Source organism: Macaca mulatta, chromosome 2, assembly GCF_049350105.2.
Source record: "Macaca mulatta isolate MMU2019108-1 chromosome 2, T2T-MMU8v2.0, whole genome shotgun sequence".
Lineage (NCBI taxonomy): Eukaryota > Metazoa > Chordata > Mammalia > Primates > Cercopithecidae > Macaca > Macaca mulatta.
Window position 1 is genome coordinate 182,313,214 of NC_133407.1, and position 14,287 is coordinate 182,327,500.

Here is a 14,287-nt window from a genome sequence, read left to right on the forward strand (position 1 = left end):
CTAAATTGTAATAGCATGTGGGTGGTTATATAGGAAAGCACCACTAGAGCATGCAATCCAGGTCACAGTCCAGAATTTTGCCTCAAATGAGAGGGAAGGACAGATTGAAAAAACAAGTAGGTGAGTCAGTGTCCAGAGATCCAACCTGGGCATCAGAGTCAGGGCAAAACCATAAATGGAATATATATGTGGGTGGTAGTGGGGTGTATCCAGGTTTCAAGTCAAACACAAGTAAATAGGAAAGAAGTGGGACTCTGTGTGGTATTATTCATACAGCCAGTGGCACTGAGTCTATACCAGGGTGTGGGATGATTGAATATTTACTTAAATATGGGGTCATGTGGTCTCTTGGGTGTGGTTTATTCTGTTTTAATTTTTATATTTATTTATTTGGAGACAGGGTCTTGATCTGTCACCCAGGCTGGAGTGCAGTGGCATGATCACAGCTCACTGCAGCCTCGAGCTCCCAGGCTTAAGTGATCCTCCACTTCTGCTGCCCAAGTCATTGGGACTACAGGCACAAACCATCATGCCCAGCCAATTTTTTTGTATTTTTTGTAGAGACAGGGTTTTGCTATGTTGCCCAGGCTGGTTTTGATCTCCTGGGCTCAAGCAATTGGCCCGCCTCAGCCTCCCAAAGTGTTGGGATTGACTGCAGGCGTGAGCCACTATGCCTGTCTGTGTGTGGTTTCTTCACCACAGAGAGGCAGAGCTCAGAGATTCCTTGTGATTGCCACTGCAACAGACAGTGGATCAGTAAATCTACGGTTGTAATGATAGAACTAGAAGGAACCTTAGAGGTCGCTTCATCCAACTTTCACAGTCTATTGGCTCAATTAACTTCTCTAAGATCTCTTAAGTTCATTGTGCCTGAAGCTATATCAATCATTTCCTCATAAATCTGTTTCTTTCTAGGTTCCTCTTATCAGTGAATGAATGGCATTATCATCCATCTAGTTGCCCATATTCTTTTCTCTTGCTTTCTCCCTTCTCTTCTCCTATTTTCTAATTATCTCTTGATTCCATCCATTTCTCTCTGACCCCACAGTCCCTACACTAATTCGTATAATCAACACTTATTTCCTGGTACAGAGGCTTGCCAAGAGTTCTCTCTACTTCCCTCTGAGCCCTCCTCTCCACCCCGGCCAGAAATCTTCAAAAGAATAAATTTGATCACGTGCCTCTCCTCTGTAAGACAATTTAATAGTTCCTCATTGCTTTTAAGATCAAAATTAACATGACCCGCAAGGCTCTTCACAGTTAGGCCTGTGCCCAGCCTCATCTGTCTCAGTTTCCTTCTCAAACTCTATGGTTTAGCCACAGTTTTTCAGAGTAGTCTTGAGCCATTGTGTTTCCATATTTGTTGCCTGACTAACATTATTAAACATGTAATAGCATTTTAACATTTATTGATTGCTTACAGTATACTAGATACTTAACATATATTAATTTATTTAATCCTCTGAGTTTAAGCCTCTGAATTATGTACTTTTACTATCTTTATTTGATAGACGAAGAAACAGTATTAGAGTTTAAATAACTCAAGGTAATCCAGCTTATTTGATTCTTAAGCATCTGATTTTTAACCTCTATTAATACTGCCTTTTACTGTGTAAAATATGTTACCTCACTTAATTATTACAACAACAACAACCAAAAACCTAAGTTAGTAATACTCTTACAGGAATCCAAAATATGAATAAAATCAGTAATGCATACAAATCAGTAACTGCACAAAATACCTAAAGCCTGACTCTTCTTGAAAAATCTACCATGTAGCTTTTAGCAGGTTTCTGCCGGATCCTAATGAATGAATAAAAATGGATCTTACTCATTTTTGTAACTCTAATAGGTAACAATCTTGAGGAAATGCACTGTTTTAGGATTTGTTGTAAGCTCTACATTAACTAGCACCAAATGTGTATGTAGTGTAATCTTAATATGTACAGTTTGTATTGCTTTGGTTGACTTTGTTTAACCAATCAGACCAATATCAAAACATGCTTGTGTTCCTAGTGTACATATGTGCACACACACCCATACATACAGAGAGGGAAGAGAAGTCAATTCCAAGGATAATTTTTTAAAAATTTAGCTTTTATTTTAGATATAAAGGATACATGTGTAGGATTGTTACATGGGTATATTGGACCCAGGTAGTAAGCAGAGTACCCAATATGTAGTTTTTCAACCCACACCCACCTGCCCTCTAGTAGTCCACAGTGTCTATTATTCCCATGTTTATATCCGTATATGCTCAGTGTTTACCTCTCCCTTATAAGTGAGAACATGCAGTATTTGGCTTTCTGTTCCTACATTAATTCACTTAGGATTATGGCCTCCAATTCCATCCAAGTTGCTGCAAAGGACATGAGTTCATTCTTTTTCCTGGTTGCATAGTATTCCATGGCATATATGTACCATATTTCCTTTATCCAATCCACCATTGATGGCCACCTCGATTGATTCCATGTTTTTGCTATTATGAATAGCTAGTGATGAACATGCGAGTGCATGTATCTTTTTGATATAATGATATGGGATTGCTGGTTTGAATGGTAGCTGTGTTTTAAGTTCTTTGAGAAATCTCCAAACTGCTTTTCACAGTGGCTGAACTAATTTACATTCCTACTAATAGTATATAAGCATTTCTTTTTCTCTGCAACTTCATCAACATCTGTTATTTTCTGATTTTTTAGTAGCCATTCTGACTCGTGTGAGATGGCATTTCATTGTAGTTTTGATTTGCATTTCCCTGAGTATTACTGATGCTGAGTATTTTTTCATATATTGACCTCATATGTCTTCTTTTGAGAAGTGTCTGTTCATGTCCTTTGCCTACTTTTTAATGGGGTTATTTGTTTTTTGCTTTTTGAATTGTTTAAATTCCCTATAGATTCTGGATATTAGACTTTCATCAGATGCCTAGTTTGTGAATATTTTCTCCCATTCTGTAGGTTATCTGTTTAGTATGTTGATAGTTTCTTTTGCTGTGCAAAAGCGCTTTAGTTTAATGAAGTCCCACTTGTCAATTTTTGTTTTTGTTGCAATTGCTTTTGGGGGATTGGTCATAAATTCTTTGCCAAGACCAATGTTGAAAAGGATATTTTCTAAGTTTTCTTCTAGAGTTTTTTTAATTTGAGGCCTTACATTTAATTATTTAATCAATTTTTAGTTAATTTTGGTATATGATAAAAGGTAGGGTTCTAGTTTTTTTCTTCTACATATGGCTAGCCAGTTAGCCCAGCAGGATTTATTGAATGGGGAGTCCTTTCTCCATCGTTCATTTTTGTCAGCCTTGTTGAAGATCAGATGGTTGTAGATGTGCAGCTTTATTTCTGAGTTTTCTATCCTGTTCCATTGGTCTATGTGTCTGTTTTTGTGCCAGTACCATGCTGTTTTGGTTACTGTAGCCTTATAGTTTAGTTGGAAGTTGGATAGTGTGATGCCTCTGGCTTTGTTCTTTTTGCTTAGGATTACTTAGGCTATTCAGGCTCTTTTTTGATTCCACATGAATTTTAAAAGTAGTTTTTTTCTAATTCTGTGAAAAATGACATTGCTAGTTTGATAGGAATAGTATTGAATCTGTAAATTGCTTTGGGCAGTATGGCCATTTTAATGACATTGATTCTTCCAATCCATGAGCATGAGACTTTTTTGATTGATTTAGCTTTGGGTATGGTCAAGATGGCCACACTGTAAATTTTGCAAAGGCTATGTTTCCATGTTAATTAGTCATGGTTACATGCTAAGTACATTTTGTTTCAACAGATTCTGTGTTACTATACCCTGACAGTAACACAATATTCCTGAAAACCTAACTTCAGACCTTACTGGATTTCATCATTCAAAGAGAAAAATGTATATCTGTGCTGTTTTCCTGCTAAGAGATGTATTTCTTGCATAATGTATCAACTACTAAATACCTGATCACAGTGCACCTCATTCACAACTACTAGGAGGTGATTAGAGAAGGAGGGGGGAATGAATGAAAGTCTGTTAATTGGTTAAAGCAGAATGGGTTTTCTCCGGAGCTGCCCCAAATTGATTATCTCATTCATTTCCTTGGGTTCTCCTGCCTGCTGATTCAAACTGTCCCATCTTTCTGTGCATCAGCTGGAAACAAACACCTTCTTTCTCTCTTTCACCATCCCAACTCCCAAGAGGAATTTTTAAAAAGAAAGATAAAATGATTCTGCCCACGTAAAGAGAAAGTCTTTCATCATAAGAACTAGCCTATAATGCAGCACATGCCATCAGAAGCTAGACTGGTAATGCAATGCACATACAGTGTGAGTATATATATTACAAATGTTGAGGCAGTACAATTTCCAAGCATTCAAAGTACTGATATGCACTTGCATGTTAAAATATCATAAAGATGCCAAAGAATAGAGAGATGACACTTTTTCTTCCTTATCTTGTCATAGAGTTAGGCTGGTAGACTTCATGGTAGACAACTATAAGAGGTAGACCATAATTTAGTTTTCTGGATTGGATATTGAAGCATGCCATTTCACTCTAAATCTGGGCCTAATAACTAAAAATACTAATATATCAGCAGTTACTTAGAATATTGTGAAAAGCTTCTTACTCACAAGAATGGACAATGATGTTTGCCCTTTTAAATGGCTTAGAATAACCATACTCAATAATCACCTAATTAGAGTCATTTTAAATAAAATTAAAAATATTAGCTAATACTAATGTAGAAGTTATAGGCCAGACATTGTTCTAGTACTTTATTACTTGTATTAATTTCCTCTAAACAATATAATGAGGTAGGTGTTGATATTATCTGTCTCTTAAAGAGAAGGAAATTAAGGCATAGAGAGCTTAAGGGACTTGTCCAAGGTCACAAAGCCAGTGTTCAACCCCTATGCTATAATGCATATGTATTTAAATTATTAGAATATTTTACATCATTCAGAGATTTTAAAAATTGTTTTTCTTTGTTGTGCATATGTGTGTGTGAATGAGAAAGACAAACATGAAGAATGAAAAAAAGTATTTAAATGGTTGCTATAATTTACATACTAAAAGCCCAGACTTCATCACTACAACGGCACTTGTACCCCCTAAATCTATCAAAATTTATAAAAATTTAAAATTAAAAATGATATTATGAATTTTGTATAGATCTTTGTACCAATTTGAAAATCTTATCTGCTAAAATTCAAAGGAGCTAACTTCAAATGAATAAAGATTTAGAAAGTAGCTACTTTATATTAGACAGACTTCTCCATGATAATGTTTCTTAAACCATCAGTTGTCAGCATATTGAACATGTACCATGTGGCCTGGCTGTGAGTCCATGCAAAGAGGCAGTATAGGAGAGAGACAGAGCTGTAGACAGGAGAGAAACTGAAATTTTAGTGTTTGTCTTATTAACAACTTGTGCTAAATCTTGGTCATTTCACTTTATAGAAAAATGTCTGTTTTTCAGGCTTTAGGAAAGCATCAGATGATCAGGAATAGGATTCCTAGAAGAGCAGGAAGTCCACATCTTTCTGTGTCTGTAGCACATTCAGTGAGAGCAGGGGCAGCACGCCCTGATCCCTGTGTGTGTTTCTGTCAGGGATATGGCCTAGTGTGGGGTTATCCTTTTGGTGCACACTGGCAGTACTCTTGCGGCAAAGATGGACCAGTAGAGGCATGGTGGTGATACTCCCTGACCTCTTATGAAACGACATATCCTCAACCCTACCATCATCCCTTACACATTGGCATTTATAGACATATAGAGCTTTACATTTTAACAAGATTTTTTACATTTCATTGTCACAATTACCCTATGAAATCTTTACAGAGTGAAATTCTCCGACGTTCACACAACTTAGTGAGACTTGTTTACAATTCCAATCATTAAGTGACAGAAAAATGGAACTATCAAATTAGTTAACAGTCTCCGGGACATTCTAGCAATGTCAGCAAAAGGAAAATTAATTTGATGGTTGTGGTTTATTAGAAAGCAAGAATTCAATAATGGTTCTATTTTTTTGCAGTTTTGTTTCTTTGAAAAAAGTTTAAATTATGAAATATCTCAGACATAGAGACAAACATTAAGCCTTCTCTGACTCTGGCCCTCTCAAACTTGTGCTCCAGGAGATAGTGGTAACTACAGTAAGCAGATGGCATTGGAAGTGCGTTGAAATCCTGTGTGCACAGCTAGGACAAGGAATATCACTTCTTTTAGAAAGTGCTAGGCACAGATTTTGAGTCTGTCCTAAATATACATGAATTTGTTTAATGCCTACCCAAGATATTTATGCATTCTCCTTTTGCCATTCAAATAATTTCGGTGTATTTTTGTTGTTTATATTGATAAATAGATTTAGTTTCTTGAATATTAGAATTTGTTTACCTATAAAAATATTGATTCACTGGATTCATTAAAACAATGAGTCTCTTTTAATGGCAAGTTCTCTACTCTCTGGGAAGGTTTACTAAGAATAGCACTGGACTGGGAGTCCAGAGACCTTTTCTTTTTGCTTCTACCTGGCTACTTTGATTTTGGATAAATGACTCAAACAATCTGATGCAATGTTTTTTATCTATAAACTGAGAAGATAGAAGACAACTCATATTTATGATGCCATCTCTACGTGAATGTCAAGTAGACATTTCAAACTCAACACATCCACAACTAAACTCCTGGTTCTCCCATGCCCCCAACCCAATTAACTCTGCTTTTCTGTTGGTGGCAACTTTATCATGTCTGTCATTGCAGACCAAAACTTTGTGATCATGCTTTACATTTCCGTTTCTTCCACACCTCACATCCAATCCATCAAGAAATTCTGTTGCCTGTAGATTCAAAATATCTCTCGAATCTGATCACTTTTCACCATCTTCACTGCCACCATCCTAGTCTGAGCCACCCGCATCTTTTATTTTTATAATAGCTTCTTAACACGTCTAACCCTTTCCCAACTACGGTACATTTTCAACACAGCAGCCAGAGTGATTTTTTATTTTTCTTATTAGTCTATATATTTGTCAGCTAAGGGGATTTTAACGTTTGCTTAAAACAGTGCTTATCAAACTTTTCTCCCAAAGTCCTCAATGGCAGAAAATATGGGCAGTATAGCTCGGAGTTTTTTTTTTTTTTTGGTTTGTTTTTGCAAATCCAAACTTCCTTTTCTTTTCTTAAGACTTCATGCACTGTTTTGTATTCTGCTATGTAGTGTATCAGTATGTATTTTATGTGAATTGATTTATTTCCTCAAATATCACACAAAATGGAAGCTTTAGAAATGGAGCCAAGTCTACTCTATGGCTTCTGGCAATCTACTGTATACTCTGCGTGTGTGTACCGTGTTGGAAAGAGTCTTAGAACAAACAAACTTATGGCATTTATTCAAAAACTTTCAATGAAAACAAAACACCTTCATCATATAGTTATTCTATATAAAATGATATATTATTTCCTAAAAATCATTGAAAATCATGTGATTAAAAACTATAGGGGCAATGGGAATAATAAAGTTAGGGGCACAATACCCAGAAACTTTGTCAACAATACATTCTTTTTTAAAAAAAGGAACCTAGTGGTTGGCACGGTGGCTCACGCCTGTAATCCCAGCACTTTGGAAGGCTGAGGCAGGCAGATTACTTGAGATCGGGAGTTCAAGACCAGCCTGGCCAACATAGTGAAACCCCGTCTCTATAAAAATACAAAAAAAATTAGCCAGGCATAGTGGCGTACACCTGTAATCCTGGCTGCTCGGGAGGCTAAGGCAGGAGAACAGCTTGAACCCAAGAGGCGGAGGTTGCAGTGAGCCAAGATTGCGCCATGGCACTCCAGCCTGGGCAACAACAGAGTGAGACTCCATCTCAGAAACAAACAGAAAAGGAACCTAATAAAAATGGTGGCACAGTTTACATGTCCCATGTGGTTAAGAAATACACAAATACCATAATAAATATGTCACTTAACCTTGATGAATTCCTGACATTTGTTTGTAAAATTGGACATTGGAAAGATTGTAGCTTATAAATTATTGTAAAGTGATGGAAGGAGAATTATCTGAAGAAGAATGGAAAGTTGTAACACCATATGAGGGAGGGTGTGGTTCATAACCCATGGGTGAACTGAGGTAGCTGAAGATGTCTGAAGTGTCGGGCATGAGAGTGCTTAGTGTATTCCAATGTGGCCTCTCTTCATCTGGGTGCAGTTTTGTTTATTCATCTAGCATTTCTCACAATGAAATTGAGTATAGGTAAAGGAGAAATCTGCATTATACTCAACTGTTTCTTAATATATTAATCATGTTGAAACAAATTCACAAATAAATAGCATAGCAGAGCTGACTGTATGTATCATGTATCTCTACTGATAAGTCACTGCCTGTACTAGGTCTAATAGAGGACACAAGATATTCACTATTCTTAGAAAATAAGGCATATAAATAACAATACATATAAACAAAAATAAAAGTGAATTTTGAAAATTAAAAAATTTGTATTCTGCCTGAAACTAGGGCAGACCAGGTTGAAGTGGGGTGGAGACTGCCGACTGTGGGAGATGCTGAAGGGGGTGACATGGGGCTAGCTCACACTGGGAGTGATACCATAGGAGTGGCCTAAGAGTTTACTCAGCCTATCTTTCTCCAATTGAATATTACCGCTATCTATTAAAATCCTTATTTGCCCATGATTTCCATGGGCCACAAAACCAAATATATATATTTTTTCAGCAAATATTTTATTCTCTTTGGGATGACATATGTCACTACTCCATTAACTCCTGTTTCCCCTATTCAAATTTATTTTTATAATTTTTTGAGATTATTTTTGTATTCTCCGTGTAAAGAGATTCTTGTATTTGTTTTCTACTGCTGCTTTAACTAATTAGTCTAACCTTGGCAGCTTAAAACAACATAGATTTTATCTTATAGTTCTGTAGTTCAGAAGCCTCTTTTGGGTCTCAAAGTATTAGCAGGGCTGTGTTCCTTTTTAGAAGCTGTAGGGGAGAATCTGTTTTCTTGCTTTTTCTAGCTTCTACAGACCACCCACATTTCTTGGCTCATGGCCCCCTTCCATCTTCAAAGCCAGCAATGGCTGGTGGAGTCTCTCTCACATTCCATCACTCTGACTTTCTTCTGTCTCCCTCTTCCACATGAAAGGGTTCCTGGGATTACATGGAGCCTACTGGATAACCCAGGATACTCTACCTATTTTAAGATCTGCCGATTAGCAAGCTTAATTCTACTTGCAACCTTAATTCCCCTCTCTGGGGATTAAGATATGGACCTCTTTGGGAGGTTAGTATTCTGCCAATCACAATTCTCTGTAATTTAAATTGCAGACCTCTATGCAAACTCTAATACATCTGCTAATGTGTGTCTTGCACCATATACTCTGCTATATCCTATTTTAAATGTCTCTGCCATCAGTTGCCAACTCTTAAAAAGAACATTTTCTGCCTGTATTCAGGACCTTACATTCTGTCTTTCCTCTTAGAAACCTCTGCCTGTCATTGTTTCTCTCTTTCTCCTGAGTCTCCAACTTCCTTCTTTACTGACTCTTTCCCATTAGTATTTAAACATGCACAAGTCCCTCTCATGTTACATATTTTTTAAAAAGCCTGCATTTATCTCCATTATAGCCAGACATCTTGAAAGAATATCCACTTAGCTCCAGTCACTGCTTAAACTCCTGCCATCTGGTTTTATGGTTACATCCCCAATAACCAGTGCAAGGCTCAGCCTAGGATATGTGCTTACTAAATATTTGTTAAATTAATAACAGAATTTCTGCCTAATCACCCAAGTCTATTATCAGGTCTCTGGTGATATTCTCAGCATAACGACTGCTCTTTGGGATTGTGTGTGTGTCTCAATTAATTTACATTTGTAGTTGAGAATGAATCACAAAGCCGAATATGTGTGTGTGTGTGTGTGTGTGTGTGTATATATATATATATATTTTTTTTTTTTGCAACAGAGTCTTGCTCTGTCACCCAGGCTGGAGTGCAGTGGTCTGATCTCGGCCCACTGCAACCTCCACCTCCCAGGTTCAAGTGATTCTCTTGCCTCAGCCTCCTGAGTAGCTGGGATTACAGGCATGTACCACCATGCCTGGCTAATTTTTGTATGTTTTTTAGTAGAGATGGGGTTTCGCCATGTTGGCCAGTCTGGTCTTGAACTCCTGACTTCAGGTGATCCGCCCACCTTGGCCTCCCAAAGTGCTGAGATTACAGGTGGGAACCACTGCGCCCGGCCTATATATATATTTTTTCAGCAAATGTTTTATTCTGTTTGGGATGACATATGTCACTATCCCATTAACCCCTGTTTTATATTTGTTTAGCATTTCATACTTTTTATGATGCTTCTGCATATAATATTTTATTTGGTTTTTGTCAACACCTTCATGAAATAGGAAGACATGGAGGTGTTCTTGTTTTAAAGGTTAAGTTCTTGAGGCCCAGAGCAACTAAGGTATTTCCCTAAATCATACACAAAGTTAGTGATACATCTAGGACTAGCACTCAGGTTTCTTAACTCCTTTCTTTGAATTCTTTTGCTGTCACATGTGATTATAGTAACATATTCAAGAGCAAAGCAAAGTATAGAAGGTCATCAAGGGGAGTAGGAATCTGCATACGAACCTGTGCTTGGGTTGTTTTACACTGTCTTTAAGTGTATGTTCTGTGTGGCTGTGAGCAACTTTTGACACAATCCCACCTGAATTCCATTGACATGATTAGGTAATAGTGGTGAAGAATGAATAACGTGCTGGATGAGCTGAGGAAAGGAGATAGTAAGGGGTTGCATGTTGTTAGTATTAAGCTAAAGATCTTAGCTGAACAGCTTCAGCTTTGTGGTTTGACTTAGAAATGAAGTAGTATTTCTCTTTCCAAACTCAAGACACCTCCGTGTTCCAGTGCTGTTGTGAGTGACATTTTAAAGGGTCTCTGCAGGAGGAATACTTAATGAAAACGTGTAAAAGGATTCTTGTTGTTAAGTGTTCTTTACTGTCTCTTGAAAGGAGAGTGGGTGGGTGAGGGATTAAGAGTTGGAGTGTAGGCAAGTGATTTAAATTACTGAGAGTTTCCTACTTACCACTGTTAAAATAATGTTATTTTGAATTTAGCAAGGTGAAATCTAGTTCAACTGAAGTAATCAAACTTCTCCATTCTGAATGCTTGCTTAGTTAGAGAATTAGCTTAAATTTGATTTGATGTCGGGGACAGTTTAACTCACCCCAGGTGAAGTCCGGTTTCTCTGCTACCTCATCCCAACATCCTATTCTAGTTGCTGTGCTGTGCTTTCCTACCTTTGCCTTACTGTGATCCTTATATCTGGTTTCTCTCCATAGGCCTCCAACTGTAACCAGGTTCCCCTTCCTCTTTCTGGGACCTTACACATTGACTTTTAGGTCATTTGGTTTTTATAGGCCAGTATCATGAAGGCCAAGTGAAACCCTTCTAAAGAGTAGGGATCATGTAAGGGCCATGTTGTGAAGAAGTGACTTGAGATGAGTAAGAGTGAGGTTTCTGGCATCCAGTGGGCCTATTTTACATCACAGCTCCTCCATTGGCTTAGCTGTGTGACCCTGAGCAAATGTTAACCTCTTCTAGCATTAGTTTCCTCATCAGTCTAAATGGGATCATAGGATCTCGTTCTTAGGGTGGTTGTCAGAATTAAGTTAGTTAACCTAAATAAAGCACTTAGCAGTGTATGACACATGATGAGGGTTCAGTAAATTTAGTTGTAATTATTCTTGCTGTTATCATTGAAAGAGAACTGGATACAGTTAGGAAGTTTTGTGTGAGCCTGGTAAAGTTGCTTTACCTGTTTGGACCTTATTTCTTTCATCTATGAAATGAAGGTACTGAGAAGGAGTACTGCCATGTGGACAATTGATAGACCCTATTCAGGCCTGATTATGTTAATGTTTCTTCCGAATGCATCCGATTCCCATTTTTTCAGCTCCATCTTCTGTAACCCAGGAAGCCTCCTGATGCTTCCTCATCCCTCATGCTGTCCTCTGCTCATCAAAATAACTTGTCCAGATGTCATACCCTTTAGGTTCTTCTAGATGAAACTTAGTAAGCAATTTTATGCAAAAGTACTCTAAATAAATAATACTGATGAGTTTTGTGTAATAGTTGTTTAACATCTTACTTTTTTAGATAGAATTTTTAAAACCAGAAGGATGTTTATGATGAAGTTTTTTTTTTTTTTTTTTTAACTTCATGTTTCTCAAATTTTCTACCAAAGCCTGGGCATTTAGAAAACATGCCCCTAGCTGACCCTCCCCTACCAGCTCCAATCATCAAATGTCTTTGAATTATCATATTTGATTTTCATATTCATTTAAACTTATATTCTATTCCATAATATAGCCATGTTTGTTATAATTTTAAAATGTTTTAAATTATACATCAGTTCTTATTTAACTCCTCACCTGTTTAAGCTTCTAGTAAGACTGATGCCTCCAAATGTGTGCCGTGTTTATCTCGAGGCTTTGAGTACCTCTGTAATCTAATTGAGAGCAGTAGGGTGATCTAAAGGTGTGGCTCTGAAGATGTGACTTACTGGACACGTCACAGACCTGGACACATCTATGAAGGAGATATTTTTTACTGTTGATCAAATTACTTTAGGAAGTTGACTTGGTAGCATTGAAGAGAGTTTTTATTTATTTATTTATGTAGAGGCAGAGTCTCCCTCTGTCACCCAGGCTGGAGTACAGCGGTACAATCTTGGCTCACTGCAACCTCTGCCTCCTGAGTTCAAGTGATTCTCATACCTCGGGCTCCTGTAGCTGGGATTACAGGCATGTGCCACCACGCCCAGCTAATTTTTGTATTTTTAGTAGAGACAGGGTTTCACCATGTTGGCCAGGCTGGTCTCGAACTGCTGGCCTCAGGTGATTGACCCACCTGGACCTCCCAAAATGCTGGGATTGCAGGCATAAGCCACCATGCCCGACCTGAAGAGCGTTTTTAATTGCTATGAGTTGAAAACAGACAATCATCACTGATCCAATATCTTTGGAAAAAGTTAAGGGAATAGCCCTTTTCCTCTTAGGACATGTGTACAAACTTGAAAATTCTAAAATGTTCCCAAATTACTGCAAATCTAACTTTTATACCTTTGGGATATGTGAAAATATGGACTTGTGGAAACCTATTTTCTTTCCTTTAGGAGGAGGGGCTTTCTCAAATTATCTTCTGATCTCTTCTTATCTTTGCTTGCAGTTGCAGAGTGGCATGGTAACACAACAGCTAGGATACCTGATACCTGTTAGCAATGTGGCCTACAGCAAATACTTCCTCTAAGCTTGACTTTCTTTACATAAATAGGTTTTATGATTTCAGTGATCTCTGCAATGAGATCAGGTGTGTGGCTTTATGTTCCTTCTAGCAGCCACTACTTTCTTGTCTATGCTACTTGTCTCATCTGTAATTATTGACTTAGTGTGTATAATTTCTGTAAGACTGTAACCTTCATATACCATGGGTGTTTTGCTCACAATTACATGCCAAGTACCTTCTACATTGCCTGGCACATAGTATTCATTTACCCCAAAATATATTTTTAATGCCTACTAAATGGCAGGTACTGTTTTGGGCACTGAAAAATACAGCAGGAATATATTAGTCAAGGTCTCCAATCTCATGCAGTTTAGATTCTTAATGCATTCCTGTTCAACAGAACATCTGTGGTGATGGAAATGTTCTTTACCATCTTGTCCAGTATGATGGCCATTAACCACACGCAGCTATTAAGCACCTGAAATGTGGCAGGTGTAAATGAGGAACTGAGTTTTTAACTTGGTTTAATTTTAATTAATTTAAATTGCTACACGTGTCCAGTGGCTACCATTTTTGGGCAATAATGTGCTAGAGGACTAAGGCATTAGAGACAGAGATAAATAAGAAGATAAATAAAATTTCACATAGTGATAAGAACTGAGAAGAGAGAAAACAGGGTGATGAAAAGATAACTAGGGAAGAATTCTAGGTATGGTGATTCTAGTTGAGTACGCATCAATAAATGTAAAATAAATGAATTATGAAGTTTTAATTTTAAAAACTTTGCTTCTTGGTACTTTTGCTTGGGAGCCCTTAATTGGTGATCTAGTGTTTTTCTTTTTGGAAAACAACTCCAAAATCCCAAAATAAACCCTCATGTGTCTGTCATTTCATTAACTGCAAACATTTTTTTTCTAGCCCTGAACTGTCTTCTCCAGTTCCTGTTGGTGATACTTCAACATTGGGAGGTATGCTTTTTGTGTCTTTATTCACTTTTCTTTTTAAATTATTTATGGT

General features: G+C 37.4%; 1 protein-coding gene across 1 annotated transcript in view; it reads left to right on the forward strand.

Annotated features, from left to right (window-relative positions):
- Positions 1-14,287, forward strand: part of IMPG2 (interphotoreceptor matrix proteoglycan 2) — a 95,783-nt gene that overhangs the window by 30,257 nt on the left and 51,239 nt on the right. The window contains exon 5 of the mRNA XM_077994124.1: positions 14,189-14,238. Within this exon, the coding sequence (XP_077850250.1) occupies positions 14,189-14,238 (50 nt within the window). The remainder of the gene's footprint in view (positions 1-14,188; positions 14,239-14,287) is intronic.